This window comes from Equus caballus, chromosome 5 (genome assembly GCF_041296265.1).
Source record: "Equus caballus isolate H_3958 breed thoroughbred chromosome 5, TB-T2T, whole genome shotgun sequence".
In the NCBI taxonomy this organism is placed as follows: domain Eukaryota; kingdom Metazoa; phylum Chordata; class Mammalia; order Perissodactyla; family Equidae; genus Equus; species Equus caballus.
In genome coordinates this window covers 63,802,284-63,828,727 of record NC_091688.1, presented here as the reverse complement: position 1 = coordinate 63,828,727, position 26,444 = coordinate 63,802,284, and the positions used below count along the sequence as shown (strand labels likewise).

Below are 26,444 nucleotides of genomic sequence, written 5' to 3'. Positions count from 1 at the left end.
GATGGGGATGAGTGTGTATGTGTGTGGTGGGGGGAACAGATGGGATTATAGGAATTCCTACTCATTTCAATCTCTCCTTCATGTGTGTGCCTCCGCACGGGGTCTCTGCAGAAGGAGCCCTCTGTGCCGGGGACCCACCTTAAATCGGCGTTCATGCAATGCCTCCTGTTAGCTTGCAGTGCTCGGTGTCATGGTTCTTGGGTGGTGGGAAGGGAGTTGAGCAGTCCACTGGGGTGTGGGATCTGACTGCCTTCAGTCGCCCTTTCTCAGAAGCTTCCCCTGCTTTAGACACCCTTCCTCTGCACTCTTACAACATCTCTCAGTGAGACATATCCCACTGTGTTATCAGTGTTGTTTTATTTGTTTTCCTCTCCAACTTGATCATAAATTCATTGAAGAGAGAATCTATGTCTTATTTTACTTTTTATCTCTGATATATATAACACTTCCTGGCACACAGTAAATGTTCAATAAGCATTGGAAATTTGATGGAATTATCTCTAGGTAAGACCTTAGGCAATCTCTACAGCCACGCTTTGGATTTAGAGCTCTGGGTATAGTTATCTCAGCCACTGGAGATACGGAATAAAGTTTGGTAGATTTTAAATCTACAGGTCCTGGAGAACGTCATTCCTTCTCTCTAACTTGAGCATTTCGTAGGCTGTAGCTGCCCTTTGAATAACGTGCCCTGAGATGCGCAGGCATTCCTGGTGCACCGTGCTAAGGTGCAGCCAATCTGTGCAGTCAGCAGGTGGTGAGAGCGTTGCATGTTAGGACATCTGCAAAGGAGCAGGATTGCTCAGAGAACCATCTGCAATGCAGGTTCCTCAAACAGGGGCTGGATCCTGGAGTTGGGTCTTACTGACACGAAGCCCTGAAACTTGGCTGGTAAGAGGAGAAGATTTAGAGAACAGTCCTTTTGGGTGTTTGTCCAGATGTTCACTGCCTTGCAGTTATTAGATAGAAAAGGAGCAATGGTAACAATGTTAAAGTTCATTGAGAAATCAATAATTAATTAAAAAAGATAAAACGGGTACGATGAAAGTTCAGCAAACCTAAAAGGTAATGATACTGATCAGATCAAAGTTAGTTAAGCCAAAATCTGGTTAAACTTTAACTTAAAGACAGAAGACATAGAAGGAAAAAAAGGAAAGAAGTCATAGAAATTAGGAGTGACACAATGACAGAAGCTAAGTAGAATAAAAATATTCCATTAGAGTAAAGCAGACACAGAGCTGGAACACGAGTGGGCAAATGTTTCTGTAGAGGGCCAGAGAGTAAATATTTTTGGCTTCAAGGCTGCATGGTCTCTGTCTGAGTTTCTCACCTCTATCAGGTGGGTGGGAAAGCAGCCACAGCTAATGGCAAAACAAGTGGGTGGGCTGTATGCCAAGAGAGCTGCATTGGCAAAAGCAGGTGGTCGTAGTTTCCGGACTCCTAGTCTAGAAGCTCAAATTAAAAGGGCATAGCTATATTAAAGCTAAAATAGTAGATTTGAAATGTAAAAGGTCATCATCAAAGAAAAACAGAACCTTTTAATCGATCTTTAAAACAGAGGAAAGACACGATAAAGTTGCAAATGAAGACAATTTTCTAAACATTGTGGTCAAAATTGTAAAGCTAAAAACGTACACTTTAAAGCCAGGAGTAGAAGTAGAGGAGAGTATGTACTTCAAACTGAGGCAACCAAAAATGAACATCTTATGGTACCTAGGATCTAGCAGAGGTCCCAGGGCTTGGGTTCTTTGGCTCCTCGTGACAGTGCTCGTACACCGTTCAGTGTGAATCTCCCCCTTCTAGAATGGGAGACAAGACCATCTGAGAACATGGCTGCCGGCACTGGTGTCTCCTGCCTTGATCTGTGACCACCTGTTGTCTCTTTCAAGTCCCTGCTAGTTTCCTCCATTATCATTGTGTAGGTGAAGAAAGGTAAAGCTGAGAGACCCCAAGACAGCAGCTTAGAGAAAATGGAAGCTCATTCTTTCTTGTTCCAGGGGGAACAGTCCAGGCTGTTGAGGCAGCCCTGCTCCACGAAGTTATTCAGGGCCTCAAGCTCCTTCCATCCTGTGGCTCTGCCATGCCCTAGGGTGCCGCCTCTTCTTGGTGGAAGCTCTATCATGAGTATGGGAAGGAAAATAGAGAAAACCCAAGGAAGCAACCACCCAGTATGCAGGTGAGGCAGAAGTTGCCTCCATCACGATCATTCCCGTTTCATTCACGAGGTTCACTTGTGTGGCTGTACCTCGTGACAAGGGTAGACCCATATTTGGACCAAAGAGTGGATTTTGGTGGCCAACTGCAGTCATTCTCACACCCAGAAAAGTGGGGGTAAAGGTTAAACCCACGTCCACGAGAAACCGTGGGTATAATCCAGTGGCTTAAAGCAGTAGGAGAGAGGCCAAGGTGTTGAAGACAAGATCTGTATCTTCAGAGAGACCGAAGGGGAGTGGCGATCACCCAGGGTTCCCTGTTGCTGAAACAAGAAAGTGATTTATCAGTGGTATCAGGTGGCACGAGAAACCCTGGGATGGCCAGGGTGTTGGCCTTGGCAGCTGAGTCACTGGGAAGTGTGCCTAACCACCTGAGCGATTGTTCTAGAGAAAGCCCTACAGCTGTTGCTGGGCACAACTCTGGAGCTCCTACCCAGATGTATGGCACCAGGTGCAAGTGTCTCACCACTGCCACCTCCAAAATCCTGATTCCTCCTCAACCCCCCTTGCCAGCAAATGAATTCTCAGGGCCTGCTTCTTCAGAACTGAAGTCCCGCCCCACTGCGTGCAGTTAACAGAGCCTGGGTTACAGGCCTGTGCCTCAGCCACAAGGGAGGCTGGAAGAGTGAGTGCATTGATTAGTGGTAAGTTCTGCTGTGTGTAAGTGAAAGGAGCAGTGGCTTAAACAGGACAGTAGTTTATTTCTCATGTGAAAGAAGTCCTGCAGTAGACAGGAAAGCACTGGTAATGCCGGCTTCACGGCAGCCTCGATGACTTTGCTTCTGAAGGCTCCATCGTCCTCTGCATGTGGTTTCATTCTCTGTGCGACCTCAAAGTCTGAAATGGCCATGAAGGCCTAATCACATCTGAGTTCCAAAACGCAGAAAGAGGAAGGGGAATGGGGTGGCTCTTTCCCTCTTAACGAAACTTCCTGGAAGTGACACAGAACTCTTCTCCTTATACCTCACTGGCTTAACTCAGTCACAGTAGAAATGACATCTTTATCCTGATAAGTAATGTCGCCAGCAGAAATGACAACAGAAGATGGGGAGATGGACATCAGGGTCAACTAGCAGTCCACCACCTTGGGGAGGTGGGACTTTAATGTGAGAAATTCCCCACTGTAAGAAGGATGTTTCAAAGATGCACAGGACAGATTCCTGACACAAACATATTCTTCTCATATGTGCATTTCCAACAACCATTACTACAGCAGCCGCCATAAAATTCTCCTGCTTAACGTAATGCAACCACTTCCTGTAGAAACAAAACGCACCCCCTACTTTGACCTCAAACAAGAACCACTTAAAGTATCATGAACCAGTGTACCCAGTTCCAAGTTTGGGCTTTCTGGGTAACATTCAGATTGATATGTTGAAGATGACAGTGTAAAGTGTTCTGTCAAGGACTCCTGATTCACCCCATGCAACATGGTATGGGGGGGGGGGTGGACAAGAGGGAAAACAGGTGAGCTCTGTACTGCAGTTGAAAACAGTGTGCACGCAGATTTGCAGAGAAGCTGTTTTGCATTTATTTACAAGGCTTATAGGATGCCCTCCTTTGGTAAGAGGATTCCGAAGAGATGTTGCATAATAATGCTTTCATACTAAACACTGAAATCAGCAACCTAAAGTTACTCCCTGGATTGGCTCTTGTCTCCAGCACTCAGGTGATCGCAGTTTCAGGTTCACTGTCATCTCACTTTCATTTTTTTTTTTTCTGGTAGTTTTTTTGGTGAAGAAGATTGGCCTGGAGCTAAGACCGGTTGCCAATCTTCCTCGTTTTTTTGCTTCTCCTTAAAGCCCCAGTACATACTTGTATATCCTAGTTGTAAGTCATTCTAATTCTTCTCTGTGGAAAGCCCCCACAACATGGCTCAATGAGCTGTGTGTAGGTCCATGCCCAGGATCCAAACTGGTAAACCCCAGGCCACCAAAGCAGAGCTTGAGAACTTAACCACTCGGCCACGGGGCTGGCCCCTCATCCCACTTTCTTAGCCTTCATTTTCCTAACTCGTGTGACATGATGAGGAAACCTTTCTTGATGACAGACACACAGAGACCAGCCTGCCATTCCATGGTAACTCAAGATTTGGAAGCAGAAGATAAGAGGGGCCATCCTGATGGATTCCAGAAAACTCTTCCTGTAAATGCTAATTGTCATATTCCTACTTAATCAGATCTGGCTTTTCCCAGCAGACTCCACTTCATGGGGTCGCCCCTACAATCCCCCATAAGGCTAGTCCTGTCCAAAAGCCCCGACAGCCACCCTGCATTCCCACGTTCTTCCAGGTCGCTTCCATATGAAACTTAATTTTGGAAGAAAGCAGCTAGGGTTTCAGTCACAGGTGAAAAAAATATGTTACCATGACTGGAAACTTTTCACCACACAAGATAAAATAGAGACCTATTCCCATTTTCCTTCCACTTCTACCACAACAGGAACATTATCCTCTTTGATCTATTCCCGTCCCTGTGCACCGTGGAAAACACTCCCTTCTAATCACCTCGGGCTGGCCCTCCTCTCCAGGTGGGGCCGCACAGCAGCACCTGTTCATCTGTCATTCAAATACATACACATCCATTGAATCTTTTGCTCTGGATGTAAATGCCACGAGTGAGTCACCTGTAACTATTTCCATGGAAAATCCCCAAAGAACACCAAGAGCCCATGTGTGTCGGTTTTCTGAAATGTTGCGTTCCAATAAGGCCCGAGCAAGGAGCAAGCCGGCTCACTAAGCCACATCCCCCACCCCCAGCCTCAGAGTCTGTGCTGCTCCTTGGCACCTTCCTGAACCTGAACTTGGCTGCTGACTCCAAGCCCGTCCACCAGCTGTTTTAACAACAGGGCATTCCATGTTCCGTGTTCTCGCTTCCAACCAGAACAGAGAGGAATTTCTAAAAGTTCCTTGAGCGCAGTAAGCTCTTATCTGAGGGAAACTCTTCTCCTTCCAGTCCTCACTAGAACGAACGGAATCAATACAGTGTTGTGGATGCCGACTTTGTGCCGGACTCTATAGAAGCGCTAAGTATAACAATTTGCTTCAGACACAGTCCCTGCGCTCATGCGACTATAGTTTAGTGGCGGAGACAGACATTTAAGCAAACAATTAGGGTTCAGCATGCATGTGCTGCTCCAGGAAAACATGCAATCCTATGGGAAGAGATTGAAAACAAGTGCATTTAAATTAGTGTATCGGGGATATTGGGGTCTAGGTCAGGGTAAACCAAATCTCAGTGACTTAATAATTCCTACTGACGCTTCACGTCCCACGTGCTCAACAGGGCCCTGCGCTCCGTAGTCTGTCGGAGACCTGCACTGACGGAGGCTTCAACCTGGAGCCTGCCCTCAGTCATCACAGCGCTGAGAAGCAGATGTGGCGACTCTCGCACTGGCTCTTAAAGCTTCTGCCTGCAAAGTGTAATTTCTGCTGCATTTCATTGGCCAAAGCAAGTCACAATGCGCCACTGAAGTTCAAGAAGACAGTGAAGCTTTCTCAAAGCAAAACCAATCAGACATCTTTGGTGACCAATCCCTAAGGATTCGCAGAGGAGTTATCAGTTGTGGCCTCCCAGAGGTGGTGACTTCTAAGCTTACCTTAGAAGATGAAGAGGCATGAGGCCGGCCCTGGGCCCAGGGCACAGCATTCCAGGCAGAAGGAACAGCAGGTGAAAAAGTGTGAAGACAAAAGACAACTGGGTTCATTGGGATAATCTATATTTATAAATTGATGTAACATTGGTCTGTTCTAAGTGTTCTGGAACTTAGGGAAGTATGGGCTTACTTCCCCTAACCACCCTATGAGGGAGGGTTCATTTATTCAGAGAAGGCAGTGAGGCACAGGAGGCCACAGCTTACTGTGGCAGAGCTGGGATCTGCACCCAGGCAGCCTGACTTCAGAGTCTGTGCTGCTCCCTAGGGAATTCAGAAAGGCTGGACCCTAGGGCTCCATGGCAGGGGGAAGGGACACAGTCTGGGGACTTCAAGGAGGAAAGTGAGCAGGCAGGACATTGTCTTTGTGGAGGTTATACCATGTCACAGATCACAGAGGGACTTCAGAGGCCACTGAGGCATCCTGTCATACCCCAAACTCCACATGGGTCAGGAGGCGGGTCAGGGGACAAATCTGTGCACCTGCACGGCTAAGGGACTGCAGGAGCCACCCTGACTGTGGTCCTGGGGGGAGTCCTCCAGCCTCCTGGCTGGCCACCCCACTCTGGTCTACCTGCAGCAGTACAGGGGTCTGGCACCTCAGAGGACAGCTCTGCCCCCCTCTCTCACATTCCAGCTGTGACCACCACATTCCCAGTCACTGTCCTGGTCAATTGAGGGACATCAGGCTGACTGGCAGGACACTTCTGGGGTTTCACTGGATTCCACACCTCTTTGTTGGGACTTATTCTGGATAAGTATTCACAAGTTAGCTCACAAAGCTAATTGATCGACTTACAATTTGATCTTTATCGTCCTTAGCCACAAGATCGAAAGGCTGAGTCCTCCAAAGTCCTTGAAAGGAACACACAAGAGATCACAGTTCCTTTCCTCTGCCCCTTGGCCTGGGTTGCCCTTCCCATCCCACTGAAAGTCTGTTCTCTAAGACACGTGGCTGTCACCAATTATAAGCACTGGGAGGAACTTTCACCGGTCTGAGGCCTAATCTTCCCTTAATAGAAACTGATTTAACTATTGATTTGAGGGGCATCAGTGTTCGGCCTTAACCGGGCAGTCAGAGCCTCCCAGAGCCCGCAGGAACTCTGCAGCTCAGGGGCAAGGGTGAGAGATGCCGAGAGGGCAAGGAAGGGAAAGGGGCCTTGGTCTCTGGATCGCTCAGGCCTGCGTCCAAGCGCACTGCCAACCCCCTGGGACTTAGCTGAGGTCTGTTGGGGGCGGGAACACCGGGCGAGCCCGAGCCATGGGGCCTTCAGCGTCCAGCTACCTGACCTGTATCCCCAAGGGTAGGAGCTAGAGAACTGAAAAGAAGCTTGCTTCCTCCTACTTGGGGGCGTGGTCGCCTCCGACGTCAACGCGTCTCGGGGGCGCGGCGGGGGCGGGGCCTGGAGGGCCGTGCGCGCAGCAGGCCCCGCCTCGCCCCACCCCGGTCAGAGGATAAATTACCCTCCCAGGTTTGCTGAGGCCCCTGCTCTCAGATCGCAAACGCCAGCAGCATGGCCATGACCTTGGGTTACTGGGACATCCGCGGGGTGAGCGAGGGGTACCCCTAAGCGGGACAGATGGAGGCCGGCGGGCGGGCAAACGCTGCGCAGCTGGACCCGGTTCTGGCAGAAGGTTCCTCTTCTGGGCTTGCTAGATCCCAGTCCCGTGCTGCTGCGTGTCCTCGCAGGTGGGCGCCTGTCTGGGTGGCTGGGGGTGTGTGGGAGGTTACCTGGAGGGAAAGGCGGCAGTCAGGCCTCTCAATCTCTTACCTGGGCCCCGGCCTTCTGTCCCAGCTGGCTCATGCCATCCGCCTGCTCCTGGAGTACACAGACTCAAACTATGAGGAAAAGAAGTACACGATGGGGGACGGTAGGGCAATCTCGTGGGGCCCCCACTTCTACCCAACTCCTGCTGCCTTGGTACCAGGCCCCCGTGCCCTGACCACCTGGTGCTCACCTCTGCTGACCTCCGCAGCTGGAGCAGGGCCGGCCCCTTCCCCTCCCCTTTGAGGGTGGCGCTCTCCTTCCAAGGCAGGACATGGCAGGGGATTGCTGGACCCCCTGTCTCAGTATCTGGGATGGGTTCCCCTTAGGGTTGCTAACCCTGTGTGAGCCTCACTCCTGTGGGTTCCAGAGCCTCATTAGCGTTCTTTCCCCCCAACCTGGACTGTGAAACTTAGTGGGTCAGATGCCAGATCCCCCTGAAAGTCCCTCCAGGAACGTGGGTTGGACTCTGAGGACGTTTGGGTCATTCATCTTCTCCACCACAGCTCCCGACTACGACAGAAGCCAGTGGCTGAGTGAGAAATTCAAGCTTGGCCTGGACTTCCCCAATGTAGGTGCGGGGTATGGGGGTGCTGTGGGGGTGAGTGAGAGGTCCTCTTCTCCATCTCCTGTCCCAGCTTCCAGGTGTCAGGACCTGGTGCCTTCTGCTCAGCCTCTGAGCTCCCTGGTTCTCTTCACTGCCTTCCCATGATGCTCTGTGTTCCAGCTCATCATTCATTTTACAATATAATTATTTAGTGCTTACCAGGGCCCAGGAGCTGTGGGTGCACGTTTCATGTCACCATTGGTCAAGGGAGGGAGGAGCGGGGGAGCCTGGTGGCCCAAGCGACCTGCCCCTGTTGTCCTTCCAGCTGCCCTACCTAATTGATGGGGCCCACAAGATCACCCAGAGCAACGCCACCCTCACTACATTGCTCGCAAGCACAACCTGTGTGAGTGGGCTGGGGGTGTGGTGCAGGGGACCGGTGGCCATGCCCTGGGCTTGGCTGGGGTGGGATGTTGAGGGTGAGTCTGTGTTGCGTGGTGATAGGTGGGGAGACAGAAGAGGAGAAGATTCGTGTGGACATTTTGGAGAATCAGCTTATGGACACCTGCAATCAACTGGCTAGGGTCTGCTACAGCCCTGACTTTGTGAGTGCCCTCCCAGTGGGCTGGGCCTGACAGCCTTTTTATTGGAGACTGAATTCTGTGTCCCATCTTCACTGGTCCTATTTGCCATTTGAATTTCTTGGAGCTTCTAATCTTCCAAGCTGGTCCCTATACTGCCACCAGAGTGACCTGATCACCCCAAATTGCATGAAATGACTCTCAGTTCCTGCCCATCTTAGCGTAGGGTGCAGATTCCCCAGGGTGGAAATCATTCCTTGTCAGTCTGTTTCCTTGTTAGCCCAGCGCTGTCTCCTTGACTCCTCAGGTACCAGCACATTAGCCCAGTAGGCAGTTCAGGGTCATCCACAGGGCCTTCGAACCTCTCCCTCCTTCCATCGAGCCTTTCATATTCTCCTCATTTGTCTGGAATCACCTCAAGTGTCTATTCTTCTGTCACCCACCTGCTAGACCTTAGGACTTCTTTCCCTGAGTGATTTTAGTTCTTTGCATCTTTGATTCTGCTCGACATGAGTCCAGAGCCCTGCCAGGTTCTCACAGCACTCCTGGGTTGTCCCATGGAGGGTGGTTGGAGATGAGTGGTGACAGCTGCAGGGACAGTGTGGCATTGCTTTCTGCCTTCCCAGTGCCTCTCACAGCTGGGGGGTGGTCCCCAACAGGAGTCTAATGACCACAGAGTGGATTAAATCATAGCCTGGGCACCCACCCAGCGATATAGTCTAGGGGGACATGGCTGCTCACCTCTGGCAGCATGGGGTCATGCGCAGCCCTGGGGAGGCCTGTCCCCCTGCCCAGGGCGTCTGTGTCTGAGGGTGGTGACAGCTGTTTTGTGCCTCAGGAGAAACTGAAGCCTGAGTACTTGGAGGCGCTCCCTGAAACAATGAAGCTCTTCTCACAGTTTCTGGGGAAGAGGCCTTGGTTTGCAGGGGACAAGGTAAGGAGAAAGGCTGTGGATGGGGAGTTGCCCTTCCTTCAAGTTTCAGAGATTGGTGCCCATTCATGCTTGGCCTCTCTGCAGCTCACCTATGTGGATTTCCTGGCTTATGACATCCTTGATCTTCACCGCATATTCGAGCCCAAGTGCCTGGATGCCTTCTCTAACCTCAAGGACTTCATCACCCGCTTAGAGGTGACTCCCCGGATCCTCCTTCTATTTCTTTCACTTTTGTTTTTTCCTCTTATCTCTGATGTTTTCCTTGTCCTGGAGCTATCATAAAGAAAAACTAGGATTCCTCGAGGAATTCTTTTACTCTAGAATCTGTGCTCACATGTTACATATATTGGGTGAAATTTAATCTTTACGGCATTCCTACATGGCAGAGTTATCACCTCCTTTTTGCAGATACGGAAATGAGGCAGAAAGAATAAGTACTTTGCTGAAGGTCACAGAGTCAGTAGAGGCTGTGCTGGGCTCCCTGTCAGTCTCTGGTTGCCGTGGGCGGTGATCAGTGGCTCTGTCGTTCCTGTATGGAAAGGAACATCTCAGTTCCTTCTCCTCTCGACCCTGAGTTTCACAGCTCTGGACATTGAGGGTGAAGAAGAACATTCAGGAGTTTGTGTGTGGCTGGCATTAGTAGAGTTGAGACACAGAGCGATTGATATTAACTACCAAAGATGTCTTCTTTTGTTGGGCACTTTCCTTCCCCTGTCTCTCTTTCCTTCTTCCTTGTAATTACCCAAAATTCTGCCTCAGCAATGGGGTAGTACGTTTATGTTAGATCACCGTCACTGATCTGATCTTCTCCTGTGAATGAGGCACTGCGTCGGGCACAGTGGGGATGCAAAGGTGACCCAGCCCTGGAGCCCAGCCTCCTGGGGCTCAGTGCAGTTGAAGAACTGCAAGAACCAGGCTATCTGGTAGGTGGGACCAGCTGGCTGCTGGAGGAGCACAGCCAGGACTCCCCTCACAGCTCATCATGGGTCACCATTAGGCAACTTGTTGGAGAGCAGCACGTCTGCTTTCTTACAGATTTGGGTGTTTGAGGCATTAGTGCAACAGGTTTCTCAGCCTACAATCTGTTTTCCTTTCCTGTTCCTCATCATGGAATCTGCTTTGTCAGCTAGTTCTCATCAGCTCTGGTTCTGGTCCAGCCTGATGGACCATAGGGATTATGCAAGAGCTGGGATGAATGATTGACAGGGAGGGATGGGGGACAGCTGAGGCTGCAGCCTGCAGCTTGTGGGGCCTGGCCCGTTTGGTACAGACAGTGCCAGCATCTTTGAATCCTTTAGAAGTTACTGGACACAGTCTATGTGGGAAGATGGTGCCCAAGCACACCTGTGTGTCTGTTGCCTAGTTGGCTGCAGCAGGACTGGGATGAGGTAGGCTGGGGTCCAGTGAGATTGGGCCCAGATAACAGGCCAGCAAATGGACATTCCCCTTTAAGAGGAATGATTAGAGTCTGGCCTGGCTTCACTGCTCCACATCCTCCTATCAGCTTTCACTGAGGTTTTGCTGAGTCATTGGGTGAGATGTGGCCTCTTCTAAGCTGCACAGGCACATTCTGAGCCCCTTTGTTCTGCTAGGGGTCCCTCTGTGAGCAAAGCCTGGGAAGCCAGGCGCCTCCCTCTGCAAACGGGGAAAGTTTGTGCAGACAGGGAGGGCAGGGCCTCCTGTGGGGAGGAGAGAAGGGGAGCGTGGCAGAAAGAGCACAGGACTGGAGGGAGAGGCAGGCTGCCTTCCAGCCCTCCCACTTACTGGCTGTGTGAGCATGAGGAAGGTGCTTCCCCTGTGTGTGCCTCAGTTTCCCTTGTGATACACGGTGAGAGTAGATTGTATCCTGTAGGTAGTTGTGTGGAGATTCTGTAGTTATATCATATCCCTAGTGGCTATGCAGCTCCTGGCAGTGCAGAGTCTCCATCAGTGGTAACTCCTATTGAGAGAGCACGTTAGTTCCAGGAAATTCAAATAGTTGAGTTACCAGCGCTAGGGGCTCCAGAAAGACTGTCTAATGCTCCAATACTGGACCTCACAAGCATGGGCTGTAATAGGGTCCTGTATTCACTGTGCCTGGAGTGGCGCTGCCCGAGCCCTGCTGGGGCAGCAGTCCCTGGGATCTGACCTTCTTTTTCGCACCCTCAGGGCCTGAAGAAGATCTCTGCCTACATGAAGTCCAGCCGCTTCCTCCCAAGCCCTATATATACAAAGATTGCCATTTGGGGCAACAAGTAGAACCCCGTAGGGCCAGGAGATGTGAGTGAGGAGCCACGCTGGGCTTGCTGTGCTGCACCCTGGAGAACAGCTGCACCCTCCAGCACCTCCAGAATCTCTGGCTTCTTCTTTTCTCTTTCTTTTGTTTCCCTTCTTCTCTCTCTCAGTCCTTACTTTAGCCCCTGTCCTCCCCCCATCCTAGTTCATCCAGTCCCTTTGAAATATGGTTCTCCAATTTTTTTTTAAGATTTTATTTTTTTCCTTTTTCTCCCCAAAGTCCCCCGGTACATAGTTGTATATTCTTCTTTGTGGGTCCTTCTAGTTGTGGCATGTGGGACGCCGCCTCAGCATGGCTTGATGAGCAGTGCGATGTCCGCGCCCAGGACTCCAGCCAACGAAACACTGGGTCGCGCAGTGGAGCGCGCGAACTCAACCACTCAGCTACGGAGCCTGCCCCGGTTCTCCAATTTTTTTCAGCAAAGTCCTCCCAATGTTAACCTTTCTGCACTAAAGTCAACCAGACTGTCCTCCCTTCAGTGGTTGCTCTGTTTGAGGTCCCCAAGCAGACCCCTGGTCTGTAGAGCTCAGCCCTGAGCTCCCAGCACTGCCCTGAAGGCCAGTATTGTCCTGGTGTCCTGGGTCTGCTCCGCTAGCTGGTCCCTGCCCAGCCATGCCTGGTCCCCAGTAAAGCCTTAATCACACCTTGTGTGTTTTGTCTTATTCTCTCCTGGCTACCTGGAGTCTCCAGCTGGCCCTGCTGCATCCGAGGGTCTGAGTGGTGATGCTGGCAGTGGCTGAGTCCCTGGGCATCCTGTTTGGTTGGAAGGTGTTCTGAGACTTCTCGTTCCTGTTTCTGACACCTTTACACAGGAAGCCTCATTGGGCTGTCTGTGGAGGGGAGGCCTCTCTCTGGGCATGGATCTGTCCTTCGTCCATCTTCCATTATTGAGGGCTCATGGCTGTGCAGAGCTGTGTGTCTTAGTGAGGGGGGCCCAGAGGTGGTGGGAATTCCCAGTGGAGAGAACCAGGATTCCTTTCCCTTGTCCGTTGTCTGGCTTCATCACATGCGTAAGGTCTCTAGGATCGTATCTCTACTCTTTTCTCAGATACCCTCAAGGCGCCCTCCCCCAGCTTGCTGCACAGCTGTTGTTGGGACCTTGTTTCTTGCTTACTCCATTTTCCTAGGTACCTGTGATTTAAATGTCTTTAGTCCTTGCATGTCTGAAAATGTCTCACCTAGTATACTCTGAACTAATACTTTGGTTGGGTCTAGACTTCTACGACGTAGATCTTCAGACGTGTGATGGAATTACTGACAGCTTCACGAGTTCAGCATTGCTGATGAGAAGGGTGATGCCAGTCTGACTCGACCCCTTTATGGATCGCCTTTTTTGTTAACTTAAGAAACTTTTAGGTTCTTCTTGCCATTACAAGTCCAGAGTCTACGTAGGGACTTAAGGGCTGATGTTTTCCCACTTCACACCCTTCCAGGAGCATTTCTAAGCATAGGTTTCCTCCACTGAATTCGCCAGTCTCCATTCCTCCACCTGCGCTGCATCCTCTGGGAGGAATTTTAAATCACACTGTAGAGTAGGCTGCTGAAGAGGAAGTTCCCAGCAGCTCAATAGCTCCCAAACTGTGCCACCGTAAGTAGTTGCTGGTTTTGTGGATCTGGTGTTTAGGCAAGGCTCAGCTAGGAGTAAATACTGAAATCAATAAAGGACTCTTGTCCAAAAGTGACATATCCAAAAATACAACCCAAGGAAAAAGGGCCAAGTCTTCAACAGTCATTTCCCGAGAGAATATCCAAGTGGCCAATAAGCATATGGAATGGTCCTCAAGATCATTAGTTATTGGAGAAGTTATAAACACAGTTCAATCCCATTATGCACCCACAGAGGCTAAAATTAAAAGGACCGACAATTGTTCTAGAATTATGGAGTCACTGGCACTGTCATTCATTGCTGGTGGGGCAAGCACTTTGAAATACCAGTGATATCTACCAGAGCTAAACTTACACCTACCCCATGCCCCTGGAATCCCATGCTTTGTTGTATACCCACAGGGACGAGGGCTTATGTCTTCCAGGAGACATGCACAATAATGTTCAAAGCAGCTTTATTTGAAACAGCCAATAAGTGGCAACAATCCAAATGTCTAAAATGAGAGAATGGACAGATAAACTGTGGTTTATTAATATAATTCCATTATCCATACATACTGGAATAATGGATGGAATACATACAGCCATGAATATACTACAAATGAAAATGAATGTGCTACTACTACGCACAACATGGATGATTCTCACACACACAATGTTGACCAAAAGGATGCAGACACGAAAAAGTACACTCTATCATTCCACCTACATGCTCGTGAACAGGCAAAATGAATCCAAGGTGCACAGAGGTCAGTTGAATGGTGGGCTTTTGTGTGTGTGGGGTTCCTCATGGAAGGGACCTTGTGAAGCGCAGGAACTGTTCTCTCTTGATCTAGGAGGCATCCTGTAAGCGTATACATATGGAAAATCCCGTAGAGTGTACACTTAAGATGTGTGCCCTGTAGTGCATGTGGCTTATCCTTGTGTGTGTGCAGTGACGTACATAGTGTCTTGTACATTGAATTATCTGTGTTTTTGTGTATCCTCTGTCTCTCTCCACAGGACGAAAATACCCTGAGGGCAGGGATTTGTCTCTTGTTCAGCCGTGTTACAGGTGTTTGCACAACACCTAGAACAGCACCTGCACCCTAGTGGGTGGTCAGTGAATAGTTCTTAAGCAAACTGTATTCTAATCTTAGTGGGGTCACTTGAAATATTCTTTTTATGTTAAATTATGCCTACTTCTTGGATAGGTGAGATGGGTGTGCATACATTTCTTAAGTCTGCCCTTTTTTTCTCTTAACATTTCCCTTAGAAATCTGTGCGTATTGGTGGTCCACACGCGCACATACTTCTCAATATTTCACGGCTCTATAGCATTCCTTCCTGGAGATGAAGGGTCCTTTGCCTAGTCAATCCCACACTGTGGGGTATGTAGGGTTTTCTAATACTTTACCTTTCTTTACAACACTGTGATCGTCTTTAAGCTCATGTTTTCCTCTGGTTTTGGTCATTTCATTTGGGTAGATCCCCAAGCAGACCCCAGAAGGCAAAGGGTAAGAACAGTTTTATGCTCTTATAATAGATTATTTCCTTGCTCTTAATTTAATTTATGGTGCCACCAGCAAGGCATGTGGACCTCTTTCCCCAGTATCTTAGGCACTTGGGGCTCCACAATTTCACGTTAGGCTAGTTTTATAGGGTCATAAACATAGCCTGAAGTTTTCCAGTGTTAGGCTTTGCTAATTGTTTCTTGACTGAGTACGTTTCCACCTGATGAATCACGGTGTGTGAATGTCTCTGAGTTAAACCCTTTAACCAATCTCCACCCATGACTTATTCAATTCTTGGTTCACAGTTAAAACATGAGGTGGCGGCAGTCCAAACATTTATTTTTAGGGACAATTGTAATTAATTGTAGTTCTATTCTAGGGTTCTTATCATATAGCGAACGAATACACAAACTGATCACAATAATCAATGTATAGGTTTGTAAAACCAAACATAACGTAAAAAGCTACAGCATACCCATTTCGGTTGGTGCTGTTGTTTTAGACTGGACTGGCTGAGATACAACTTATAATACAACTTATAATACAACTAGAAGGAGGTTTAGAGTGAAGATATAATTTTTTCCTGTTGGTAATCTCCTGATCATCGTTACTATTTTAAGGCCTTTGAAGGGCAAATCACCTGTCTGCCTGCATGTTTTGCAGGGTTGACGTGTGTGAGTGTCTCTGGGAGGCCTTGAATGGTAGGTGGACAGTGGGAAAGGAGCTGTTTCTATGGGGACCTCCATCACTGATGTCCACGTCTGTGGCCGTCTCCAGGTACTTACATATTCAATTTTTGGTCACCACCATGAGGGTGTAAAAACAGAGAGGATCTCAGTCTAGACATTGTGAGTTGGCAGTGAGTTGCAGGAACTTAACTGCACGCCCTTGTCAGCCATGTGGATAGGTTTTCTTTCCTGGCTCCTCTGAGCCCCTGCAGTTCCCTTAGGGCCCCCAGAAGCATGGTGCGCCAACCCCTGTCTTTCATCTTTAGTGTAATGGGGTTGCTCTGCCTCTGCTCCCAGGGTGACCGCAGTGGCCCAGGCACTGGAAGACCACTGAGTCACTTTAGCTCTGGACCCTGGCACCCCGCTGTGGGAGAGCAGGGCTGTGCTGTCCTCTCCACAGTGCTCTGGCACTTTCCAGACATAGAGTGCTGTGGCGACCGCCTGACCCAGCTCCCCCGGCCTAAGTGGGCACTTGTGCAGGGCTCTGATGCGCTGAGGTGGGAGAGCAACACCAAAGACCGACCCCAGACCCATCCCTTGGTGGAGACATTTTAAAAATAAATTCAGTTCATCCTGTCTAGCCATGCCTGGAAGCTCCTGAAGAATTACTGTCCCGGCACAGGGCTCGGTTCTGCCTGGCCCTGCACAATGGAGGGAGAGTTCCAGGGCCTCTGTTGTCCGACAGCCACAGTTACACCACTCCATGCCCTGGACCCTGGAGGATCAGGCTGCCCAGCCCTTCCACTCACGTTCCCTGCCCACTTCTCATTCTCTTCACCCTGATCTGCAGCCTGGTGCCAGCGGCAAGAGCCCCCAGGGCAAGATTGTTTCCAGTCCTCCCTGCAGACAGACCCCTCTGCCAGCTGGTTGCCAAAGGAGTGGGTGCTCTGGTCTCCTTTCTGCTAGCTAGATGTGCCAGCGCAGGGTTTTCCACTTGCAGCTTTTCACCGTTCATCACAGACTAGGGTTTCTTAACCTCGACACTGCCGACACTTTGGACCAAGGACTCTTTGTGGTGGGGGCTGTCCTGTGCCTAGCACGGTGTTTAGCAGCATCCCCAACCTCTAACCCACTAGCTGCCAGTAGCACTTCCCAGTGGCAGAAATCAGAAATGTCTACAGACATTGTCAAACGTCCCCTGAGGGCCCAAATCACCCCCAGTTGAAGACACCTGCTAGTGCATGGAGTTTAGCATTAAGAAAAGAAAAGAGGGGCGGGCCCCGTGGCTGAGTGGTCAAATTCGTCTGCTCCGCTACAGCGGCCCAGGGTTTCTCTGGTTCGGATCCTGCGCGTGGACATGGCACCACTCATCAAGCCACATTGAGGCGGCATCCCACATACTACAACTAGAAGGACCCACAACTAAAATATATAACTATATACTGGGGGGATATGGGGAGAAAAAGCAGAAAGAAAAAGAAAAGAATAGAATTTATAAAAATCAGAGTGCAACACATGTACTTAAGGTAAGTCCTATTTGATGCAATGTTTATTTCAATTAATAATATAGGTGTGTATGTCCTGGATCATATGGTAAATGTATTTTTTTAAGTATTGATATATCAGACTTTTAGAAAATTTGTAAAATATTACAAATAACTTGTGATGACCCTAGATATAACTTTTTCCACGTTTTCTGTCTCCTCTCTCTCTCTCTCTCTTATCTCTTTCCCTGCCTCTCTCCTCTTTTTCTCAGTATGCTCTGCAGGAGCACAAAGGCCTTTATAACAGAAACCCCGTACTCTGTTCTCTAAGCTGTCAGCGGTGATGTTTGGATTTAGGTTCATAAGCGACAGTGATTTATAGCCTTCCTCACCTCGGTTGTCCTTTCCAGGTTAGGTCATTCCACCATATTGGTCTATAGTTTATGACGATTTATGTAATGCATTCCTTTTTTGAAAGTTTGAGAAGTTATCCAGAAAATTCTCGAGGACTAGATGTTATTATTTTTCTTTATTTTGCTATTATTACTTCATTCAGAATCTTTCTTTCTTTCAACATATGTTGATATATTTATGTCTGTTCCTCTTGGTTGTAACAGTAATTATCCATTAGCCCAGAAAAGTGTTTCCCCAGTTTTAGAAGCTGGTTTTTATTAATTCGTAACCGCTGTTCTGTTTTTGTTATTGGACTGATGCTCTATCCATGTACCCAATGTTTTCAGAGAATTAACTAACGGTTTCATAAGCATATTGGTTAAATTTCAATATATTTCTTCTTAGCCTTGTTTCTTATATAGTTTTCACGTTGAACTTTGTTCCTTTTCTAAATTCTTGAAGTCCTAGTTTGTCTTTCCTTATTCAAAATAAGATAATCATGTAGAAAATTTTTTTTCTAAATTCCAATTTGGCAGCATCTTTTTTTTTTTTTTGAGGAAGATTAGCCCTGAGCTAACTACTGCCAATCCTCCTCTTTTTTGCTGAGGAAGACTGGCCCTGAGCTAACATCCATGCCCATCTTCCTCTACTTTATATGTGGGATGCCTACCACAGCATGGCTTTTGCCAAGCAATGCCATGTCTGCACCCGGGATCGGAACTAGCGATCCCCGGGCCGCTGAGAGGCGGAAAGTGCAAAGTTAACGGCTGTGCCACCAGGCCAGCCCCTAGCAGCATCTTATAAATGGTTCTTGTTATTTTCTTATTTTCAGAGTAAAAAATATTCTTTAACTTAGATGTCGGTAAGTTTACACAGACAATATTTAGATGATTTTAAAAACTTGCCATGATGTAGGACATTTTAATTCTACTGTTCGTATTTTTCATAATATGTAGTTTTCTATTCTGAGGCTATTTTATATAGAATTTCTGTTAATTTACCTTGAGAGTTTAGAGTGTTAGCAGCAGAGCTGGAAGGAATTGTGGGATGCAGCCCAGAAGTCAGACTAGAGGCCCTTAGTCCAAATTTCTCACAATATTCGTTGATGTCCTGCACAGGATTGTTTCAAAATATTAGAACTGGCCAACATTTTAAAATGATGAGAGAGCACATTAAATCCAGAAGATCTGGCAACATTGGGACTCAATTTCTGGGAGGTCGCGACTGACTGCAATCACTCCTTTCAGACCACCCTCCAGTTTCCCTAATCCCCACTGTTCCCTATTGCCTTTCCCAGACCCAGTGTACCCACTGGTACAACGTGGACCCTCTGGGCCCTGTGGACCCTGTGTTTGAGATCCTGCTCAGCCGGCCCTCCTCCTCCTTTGCAGAACCGTGCCCTTCTGAAGGGGCCATCTGTGCTCTGGGCCCATCTGCTGTCTCCTTGGTGTGCTTGTCCTAAGAGGCATTGCCTCACTGCCTCTGAGTTTAAACATGCTAAATTGTGACTCATATTTTAAAACATCTCTCTTTTTTAGTTCCCACCTGACTTCCAGTCTTTAATAGCCAGAACTGTCTCGTTCATGGTGGCTACTATATGACAGAATTTCAATGACTGTTTCTTCAATAAAAGAATGACCGGACGGATGAGTGCTAACGTAACAATATCTGTTCTACCTTTTGTAATACTTATTAGTCTGTTTAATGTTAATTTAAAAAAAAATCATTTTCTCAGTGGAATCTAGTAATGTCTCTGTTCCAAGCTCAATATGTATAAACTCAGAATGACAACTCCTTAATGTATTATGAAAAATATAACAATTAACATGTCCAGCATTTGTGTGTGTCCACGGCACTCATCGCCCTCCTGTGGGCAAACCCACCTGGAACTCACCTTGACCCTGGGGGCTGCATCTTGAGCCTGGACCCAGACTTGAGGCCTGGAGGACTGGCAAGGTCTGAGTGGGTGGGGAGCTTCTGCAGCAGGGACTGACTCTGCCGCCTCTCGTGACATTCAGCCCACCCCCAGCTCCCCAACTAAGCAGAGATGTGCAGACCCCTGACTTCTATGATTTAATAGCAACTAGGTAGAGTCTCTGTGTCCTTCTCAACCCCCTCCACACTTTCCCTCGATGCTCTGAAGGTCTACTGAGTACCGGATTCACTCCTTTCTAGCCTCTCAAAGTGTTGCCCAATTTTAAAACTTAATTTTCTGCAGCGCACCAAGCTTGCCCTTTAATTTGTAAACCCATTTTTTATTTAAAGTTCCAACTCATCTGTTTTCACATATTCACTAAACCTTGTAATATGCTTTAAACAAGGGAAAATGAACCACAGGCCAAACTATGTCCTATTTTAGTTTTGAAATATTCTTCTGACAACATAGAGGAAAGTTGGCAGGTAGGACCTTGTTCTTGTAGAGGTTGCACCACAGGTCACAGATCACAGAGGGACTTCCAAGGCCATCTGAGCACTCCTCATACCCAGCCAACAAGGGTCAGGAGCCAGTGTGAAGACCTGAAGCAGAGAATCTGAGGCCCTGCACAGCTGAGGGTCCCCAAGGTGCACCCTGACTGCTGTCCTATGGGGGGCACTCCAGGCTCCTGAGTGGCCACCGACTCTGGCCTTCCTTTGCTGCAACACAGGCGCCTGGGCCCTCAGAGGACAGTCCTTTCCCCTCTCTCACATTCTGTCTGTGACCACTACAGTCTGAGTCAGGGTCCCTGTCAATGAGGGACGTGTAGCTGGCTGCCAGGATATCTCTGGGACTGCGCCTTCATACCCTTCCTCTTTGCTGGGACGGGTTCTGGATTTAGATTCACAGTTTAGGCCACAGGTAATTGACTATTTTATATCAGTCTTCTTTCTTTTTTTGAGGAACATTAGCCCAGAGGTAACATCTGCTGCCAACCGTCTTCTTATTGCTGAGGAAGATTGGCCCTGAGCTAACATCCATGCCCATCTTCCTCTATTTTATATATGTGGGACAACTGCCACAGCATGGCTTGATGAGCAGTGCATAGGTCTGCACCAGGGATGAACCAGGGAACTCTCCCCAAAAGCAGAATGTGCGAACTTAACCACTGTGCCACCAGCCTCCCCAGTAGTTATCATTCTTAGTCCCAGGACTGAAGGGCCAAGTTCAGCCTGGCCCTTGGCCTGGGTGGTCCTTCCCATCCCATTGATAGTCCGTTCTGTAAGACACGTGGGTGTCACAGATTACAAGGACTGGGAGGAGATTTGGGACTGTTCTGAGTCCTGCTCTTCCTGTGTCAGGTCCTGAGTTAAACCCGCCATTTCACAGGCACTGCTCTGGCCTTAACCTGGCATCTGAGCCTCCTGGAGCCCCAGGAACTGGGCAGCCCAGGGACAAACCGAGAGATGCCTAGAAGGGAAGGAAGGGAGAGAGCTTTGTTCTTTTTGTGTTTTAGACTGGTCTCCCAAGCGCACTGCCAACTCCCTGTGACCCAGGAGGGGTCTGAATGAGGGCGGGGGAGCTACGGAACCGGAGGAGCCTGAGCCAGAGCCAGGCAGCCTTTCCTGCCTGAGAGCCAGAGCCCAGTTCCTCGCGACTCTGGTTGAAAGGGATTTTACCTCCGCTCTCCTTGGGGGTGTGGTCGTCTCCGGTGTCGCTGAGCCTCGGGGGCGCGGCTGTGGCGGGGCCGGGAGGGCGGTGCGCGCAGCAGGCCCCGCCTCGCCCCATCGGGGAGAGGATAAATTCCCGTCCCAGCTCTGCTGAGGCCTCTCCACTCAGAGCGCAAACACCAGCGCAATGGCCATGACCTTGGGTTACTGGGATATCCGCGGGGTGAGTGAGGGGTCCCCCGGGCGGATGGGATAGAGGCGGGCGGGCGAGGAAACGCTGTGCAGCTGGAACGGGTTCTGGCAGAAGGTTTGTCTTCTGGGCTTGCTGGATCTCAGGCCTGTGCTGCCGCGTGTGGGGAGTGTCTGGGTGGCTGGGGGTGTGCGGGAGGTTAGCTGGAGCGAAAGGCAGCAGTCAGGCCCCTCCATCTCTGACCTCGGCCCCACCTTCTCTTCCAGCTGGCTCATGCCATCCGCTTGCTCCTGGAGTACACAGACTCAAACTATGAGGAAAAGAAGTACACGATGGGGGACGGTAGGGCAATCTCATGGAGTCCCGACTTCTGCCCAACACCTACAGACTTGGTAACAGGCCCCCCTTGCCCTGGCCGCCAGGTGCTCACCTCTGTTGCCCTCCGCGGCTGGAGCAGGGCCCGCGCCTTCCCCTCCCCTTTGAGGGTGCAGCTCTCCTTCCAAGGCAGGACAAGGGAGGGGATTGCTGGACCCCCTTTCTCAGTATCTGGATGGGTTCCCCTTAGGGTTGCCTAACCCTGTGTGAGCCTTACTCATGTGGGTTCCAGAGCCTCATTAGCGTTCTTTCCCCAAAACCTGGACTGTGAAACTTAGTGGGTCAGATTCCAGATCCCCTGAAAGTCCCCCCAGGAACGTGGTTTGGACTCTGGGGACGTTTGTGTCACTCATCTTCTCCACCACAGCTCCCGACTATGACAGAAGCCAGTGGCTGAATGAGAAATTCAAGCTTGGCCTGGACTTCCCCAATGTAGGTGCGGGGTATGGGGGTGCTGTGGGGGTGAGTGAGAGGTCCTCTTCTCCATCTCCTGTCCCAGCTTCCAGGTGTCAGGACCTGGTGCCTTCTGCTCAGCCTCTGAGCTCCCTGGTTCTCTTCACTGCCTTCCCATGATGCTCTGTGTTCCAGCTCATCATTCATTTTACAATATAATTATTTAGTGCTTACCAGGGCCCAGGAGCTGTGGGTGCACGTTTCATGTCACCATTGGTCAAGGGAGGGAGGAGCGGGGGAGCCTGGTGGCCCAAGCGACCTGTGACTGTTGTCCTTCCAGCTGCCCTACCTAATTGATGGGGCCCACAAGATCACCCAGAGCAACGCCATCCTTCGCTACATTGCTCGCAAGCACAACCTGTGTGAGTGGGCTGGGGGTGTGGTGCAGGGGACCGGTGGCCATGCCCTGGGCTTTGCTAGGGTGGGATGTTGAGGGTGAGTCTGTGTTGTGTGGCCACAGGTGGGGAGACAGAAGAGGAGAAGATTCGGATGGACATTTTGGAGAATGAGGTTATGGACACCCGCATGGCCCTGGTCAGGGTCTGCTACAACCCTGATTTTGTGAGTCCCATCACAGTGGGCTAGATTTGGACAGGGTTTTAATGAGTAGACCAGACTCTTATGTCCCATCTACACTGGTCCTATTTGCCCTTTGATCTCCTTGGAGCTTCTAATCTTCCAAGCTGGTCCCTATACTGCCACCAGAGTGACCTCATAACCCTCAATGGTATCAAACAGTTCTCCTCGGTTTGACCGATGGATGGTGGTTGGAGATGAGTGGTGACATCTGCAGGGACACTGTGGTATGGCTCTCTGCCTTCCCATTGCCTCTCACAGATGGGGGGTCGTCCCCAGCAGGAGTCTAATGACCACAGTGTGGATTAAATCATAGCCTGGACACCGACACAGCTGCCATTTGGCAGGACGTGGCTGCTCACCTGTGGCAGCTGGGAGTCACTGGCAACCCTGGGGAGGCCTGGCTCCTGCTCTGGGAGTCTGTGGGTGGTGACACTTGTTTTGTGCCTCAGGAGAAACTGAAGCCTCAGTACTTGGAGGCGCTTCCTGATAAGGTGAAGCTCTTCTCACAGTTTCTGGGGAAGAGGCCTTGGTTTGCAGGGGACAAGGTAAGGAGGAAGGCTGTGGATGGGGATTTGTCATTGTTCTCAGGTTTCAGAGTTTGGTGCCCATTCTTGCTTGGCCTCTCTGCAGATCACCTATGTGGATTTCCTGGCTTATGACATCCTTGATTATTTGCGTACTTTTGAACCCAAGTGCCTGGATGCTTTCCCAAACCTGAAGGACTTCATAGCCCGCTTTGAGGTGATTCCTCTGATCCTCCTTCTATTTACATCTCTTTTGTCATTCCTTTTCTCCCTTCTGCTTTCATGGTCCAGGAGCTAAAAGAAGAATAGCTAGCATCATGGAGGATGCAACATCAGGATCTGTGCTCAGGATCTTACACTTATTGAGTCAAATTTAATCTTTACCACATTCCTACTGGGGAGAACAATTATCACCTCCATTTTACAGATAGGAGACTGAGGCTGAAAGGATAAGTAATTTGCTCAAGGTCACCGAGGCAGGACAGGCTGTGCTGGGCTCCCGTCTGTGTCTGGCTTCCATGGGCAGCAGTCAGTGGCTCTCGCTTTCCTGTGCCAAAGAGGGAAGGCTTGGGTCTTTTTCCAGCCTTGGTGACACAGCTCAGGACAACATGGATGAAGGAGCGCATTCAGGGGTCTGTCTGTAGCTGGCATTAGTGGAGTTGAGACATGATAGGCTTTACATGAAGTACCAGAGACACAGACGGTATTTTCTCTTGATGTCGAGAAAGCTTGGCAGGAATGGATCCCTGTTGTGGGTAGTTCTGAGATTCCAAGGCTGTAGTTGGCCCTGGGATTTGAGTCCACGTGTGGGTGCCCCTGTGCATGGATTTATTTTGACATCTTCTGTTTGGGGCACTACCTTCCTCCAATCTCCCTGTCTTTCTTCCAACTGTTTACCCAAGACTGTGTCTCAGCGATGAGGTAGTACATTCATGTTAGATCACCTTCACTGATCGAAACTTCTCCTGTGTACGAGGCACTGCCACAGGCATGTTAGGGATGCAAAGGTGACCCAGCCCTGAAGCCCAGCCTCCTGGGGCTCAGTGCAGTTGGAGAACTGCAAGAACTAGGCTATGTGGTAGGTGGGACCAGCTGGCGTCTGGAGGAGCACAGCCAGGACCCCCCTCACTGCACTTCATGGGTCACCCTTAGTCCACTCATTGGAGAGCAGCACGTCTGCTTTATTACAGATTTGGGTATTTGAGGCATTGCAACAGGTTTCTCAGCCTACAATCTGTTTTCCTTTCCCATTCCCCAACAAAATCTGCTTTGTCATCTGGTTCTCATCAGCTCTGGTTCTGGTCCAGCCTCATGGACATGGGGATTATGCAAGAGCTGGGATGAATGATTGACAGGGAGGGATGGGGGACAGCTGAGGCTGCAGCCTGCAGCTTGTGGGGCCTGGCCCGTTTGGTACAGACAGTGCCAGCATCTTTGAATCCTTTAGAAGTTACTGGACACTCTATTTGGGAAGATGGTGCCCAAGCACACCTGTGTGTCTGTTGCCTAGTTGGCTGCAGCAGGACTGGGATGAGGTAGGCTGGGGCCCAGTGAGATTGGGCCCAGATAACAGGCCAGCAAATGGACATTCCCCTTTAAGAGGAATGATTAGAGTCTGGCCTGGCTTCACTGCTCCACATCCTCCTATCAGCTTTCACTGAGGTTTTGCTGAGTCATTGGGTGAGATGTGGCCTCTTCCAAGCTGCACAGGCACATTCTGAGCCCCTTTGTTCTGCTAGGCGTCCCTCTGTGAGCAAAGCCTGGGAAGCCAGGCGCCTCCCTCTGCAAAAGGGGAAAGTTTGTGCAGACAGGGAGGACAGGGCCTCCTGTGGGGAGGAGAGGAGGGGAGCGTGGCAGAAAGAGCACAGGACTGGAGGGAGAGGCAGGCTGCCTTCCAGCCCTCCCACTTACTGGCTGTGTGAGCATGAGGAAGGTGCTTCCCCTGTGTGTGCCTCAGTTTCCCTTGTGATACTCTGTGAGAGTAGATCGTATCCTGTAGGTAGTTGTGTGGAGATTCTGTAGCTATATCATATCCCTAGTGGCTATGCAGCTCCTGGCAGTGCAGAGTCTCCATCTGTGTTAATTCCTATTGAGAGATCACGTTAGTTCCAGGACATTGGATGAGTTGACTTTCCAGAGCTGGGGACCCCAGAAAGACTGTGTAATGCTCCGACACTTGACCCCACAAGGAAGGGCTTTACCAGGGTCCTGCATTCACTGTGCCTGGAGTGGTGCTGCCCGAGCCCTGCTGGGGCAGCAGTCCCTGGGATCTGAGCTTCTTTTTCTCACCCTCAGGGCCTGAAGAAGATCTCTGCCTACATGAAGACCAGCCGCTTCCTCCCAAAGCCTCTGTTTCTGAAGACGGCTGTGTGGTGCAACAAGTAGGGCCTTATAAGTCCTGGAGATGGGAGGGAGGAATCAGAGCTGTCCCAGATGTCCTGGCCCTGAACAGCTGGACCTCCGTGCCCCTGGAGCCAGCTGTCTTGCTTCTTTCACTGTCTTTCCCTCCCTTCTCACTGTCAGATGCCTTATTGGTCTCTTTTTCTCCCTCCCGACCCCCTTTTCATCCAAGCCGTTTACAGCTTCAGCTCCCCACGTCTCTTCCATGAAGTCCCACCCCAATATATTATTCTCCCTGCACTGAAGCACCCAGTCCATCCTTCCCTTCGGTGGTTGCTCTGCTTGAGGAGCCCGACCAGACCCCTGGCCTGGAGAGCTGAGCCCTGAGTTCCCAGCACTGCCCTGAAGAGCCGTATCGGCCTGGTGTGCAGTGCCTGCTCCCCCACTGTGGCCCTGCCCTGCCCTGCCTGATCGTCAGTAAAGCCTTAATGACACCTGCTGTGTCTTGTCTTCTTCCTTTTGGCCACGTGGACTCACGATTGACTGTGTTGGTGGTGTGGGTTTGTCCATTTTTCCTTCTGTTGTCCATTGCATGGGCTGGGTGGATGGGGATGAGTGTGTATGTGTGTGGTGGGGGGAACAGGTGGGATTGTAGGAATTCCTACTCATTTCAATGTCTCCTTCATGTGTGTGCCTCTGCATGGGGTCTCTGCAGAAGGGGCCCTCTGTGCCGGGGTCCCACCTTAACTCAGCGTTCATGCAATGCCTCCTGTTAGCTTGCAGTGCTCGGT

General features: G+C 49.9%; 2 protein-coding genes and 2 long non-coding RNA genes across 4 annotated transcripts; 3 read left to right on the top strand and 1 right to left on the bottom strand.

Annotated features, from left to right (window-relative positions):
- Nucleotides 1-1,515: 1,515 nt before the first annotated feature.
- LOC138924323 (uncharacterized) lies at nucleotides 1,516-7,824 on the bottom strand. The gene is made up of 3 exons (XR_011439313.1): nucleotides 7,634-7,824; nucleotides 5,808-6,716; nucleotides 1,516-2,473 (listed from the first exon to the last, which is right to left on the bottom strand). It is a non-coding gene; the product is annotated as an uncharacterized lncRNA (long non-coding RNA).
- Nucleotides 7,254-12,607, top strand: LOC100061761 (glutathione S-transferase Mu 4). The gene is given in 9 exon segments (XM_070268566.1): nucleotides 7,254-7,411; nucleotides 7,658-7,733; nucleotides 8,134-8,198; nucleotides 8,500-8,551; nucleotides 8,554-8,580; nucleotides 8,679-8,779; nucleotides 9,594-9,689; nucleotides 9,774-9,884; nucleotides 11,838-12,607. Coding segments are annotated over 9 exon segments (654 nt in total). The 5' UTR covers nucleotides 7,254-7,375; the 3' UTR covers nucleotides 11,928-12,607.
- Nucleotides 12,608-15,725: 3,118 nt separating this feature from the next.
- Nucleotides 15,726-17,341, top strand: LOC138924322 (uncharacterized). The gene is made up of 2 exons (XR_011439312.1): nucleotides 15,726-15,839; nucleotides 17,049-17,341. It is a non-coding gene; the product is annotated as an uncharacterized lncRNA (long non-coding RNA).
- A 1,804-nt stretch (nucleotides 17,342-19,145) lies between these two features.
- Nucleotides 19,146-26,147, top strand: LOC100058290 (glutathione S-transferase Mu 1). The gene is made up of 8 exons (XM_001495326.6): nucleotides 19,146-21,415; nucleotides 21,649-21,724; nucleotides 22,125-22,189; nucleotides 22,491-22,572; nucleotides 22,671-22,771; nucleotides 23,239-23,334; nucleotides 23,420-23,530; nucleotides 25,609-26,147. The coding sequence occupies exons 1-8, from the start codon at nucleotides 21,380-21,382 to the stop codon at nucleotides 25,696-25,698; spliced, it is 657 nt and encodes a 218-aa protein (XP_001495376.1). The 5' UTR covers nucleotides 19,146-21,379; the 3' UTR covers nucleotides 25,699-26,147.
- The last annotated feature ends 297 nt before the right edge of the window (nucleotides 26,148-26,444 follow it).

What these genes read in the sequence shown, in the direction of transcription:
- LOC100058290 (XM_001495326.6), top strand. Translation starts at nt 21,380, where the DNA reads ATGGCCATGACCTTGGGTTACTGGGATATCCGCGGG. An exon ending in GAAGTACACGATGGGGGACG is followed by an intron (nt 21,725 to 22,124) that starts GTAGGGCAATCT and finishes TCTCCACCACAG; the next exon opens with CTCCCGACTATGACAGAAGC. An exon ending in TTGGCCTGGACTTCCCCAAT is followed by an intron (nt 22,190 to 22,490) that starts GTAGGTGCGGGG and finishes TTGTCCTTCCAG; the next exon opens with CTGCCCTACCTAATTGATGG.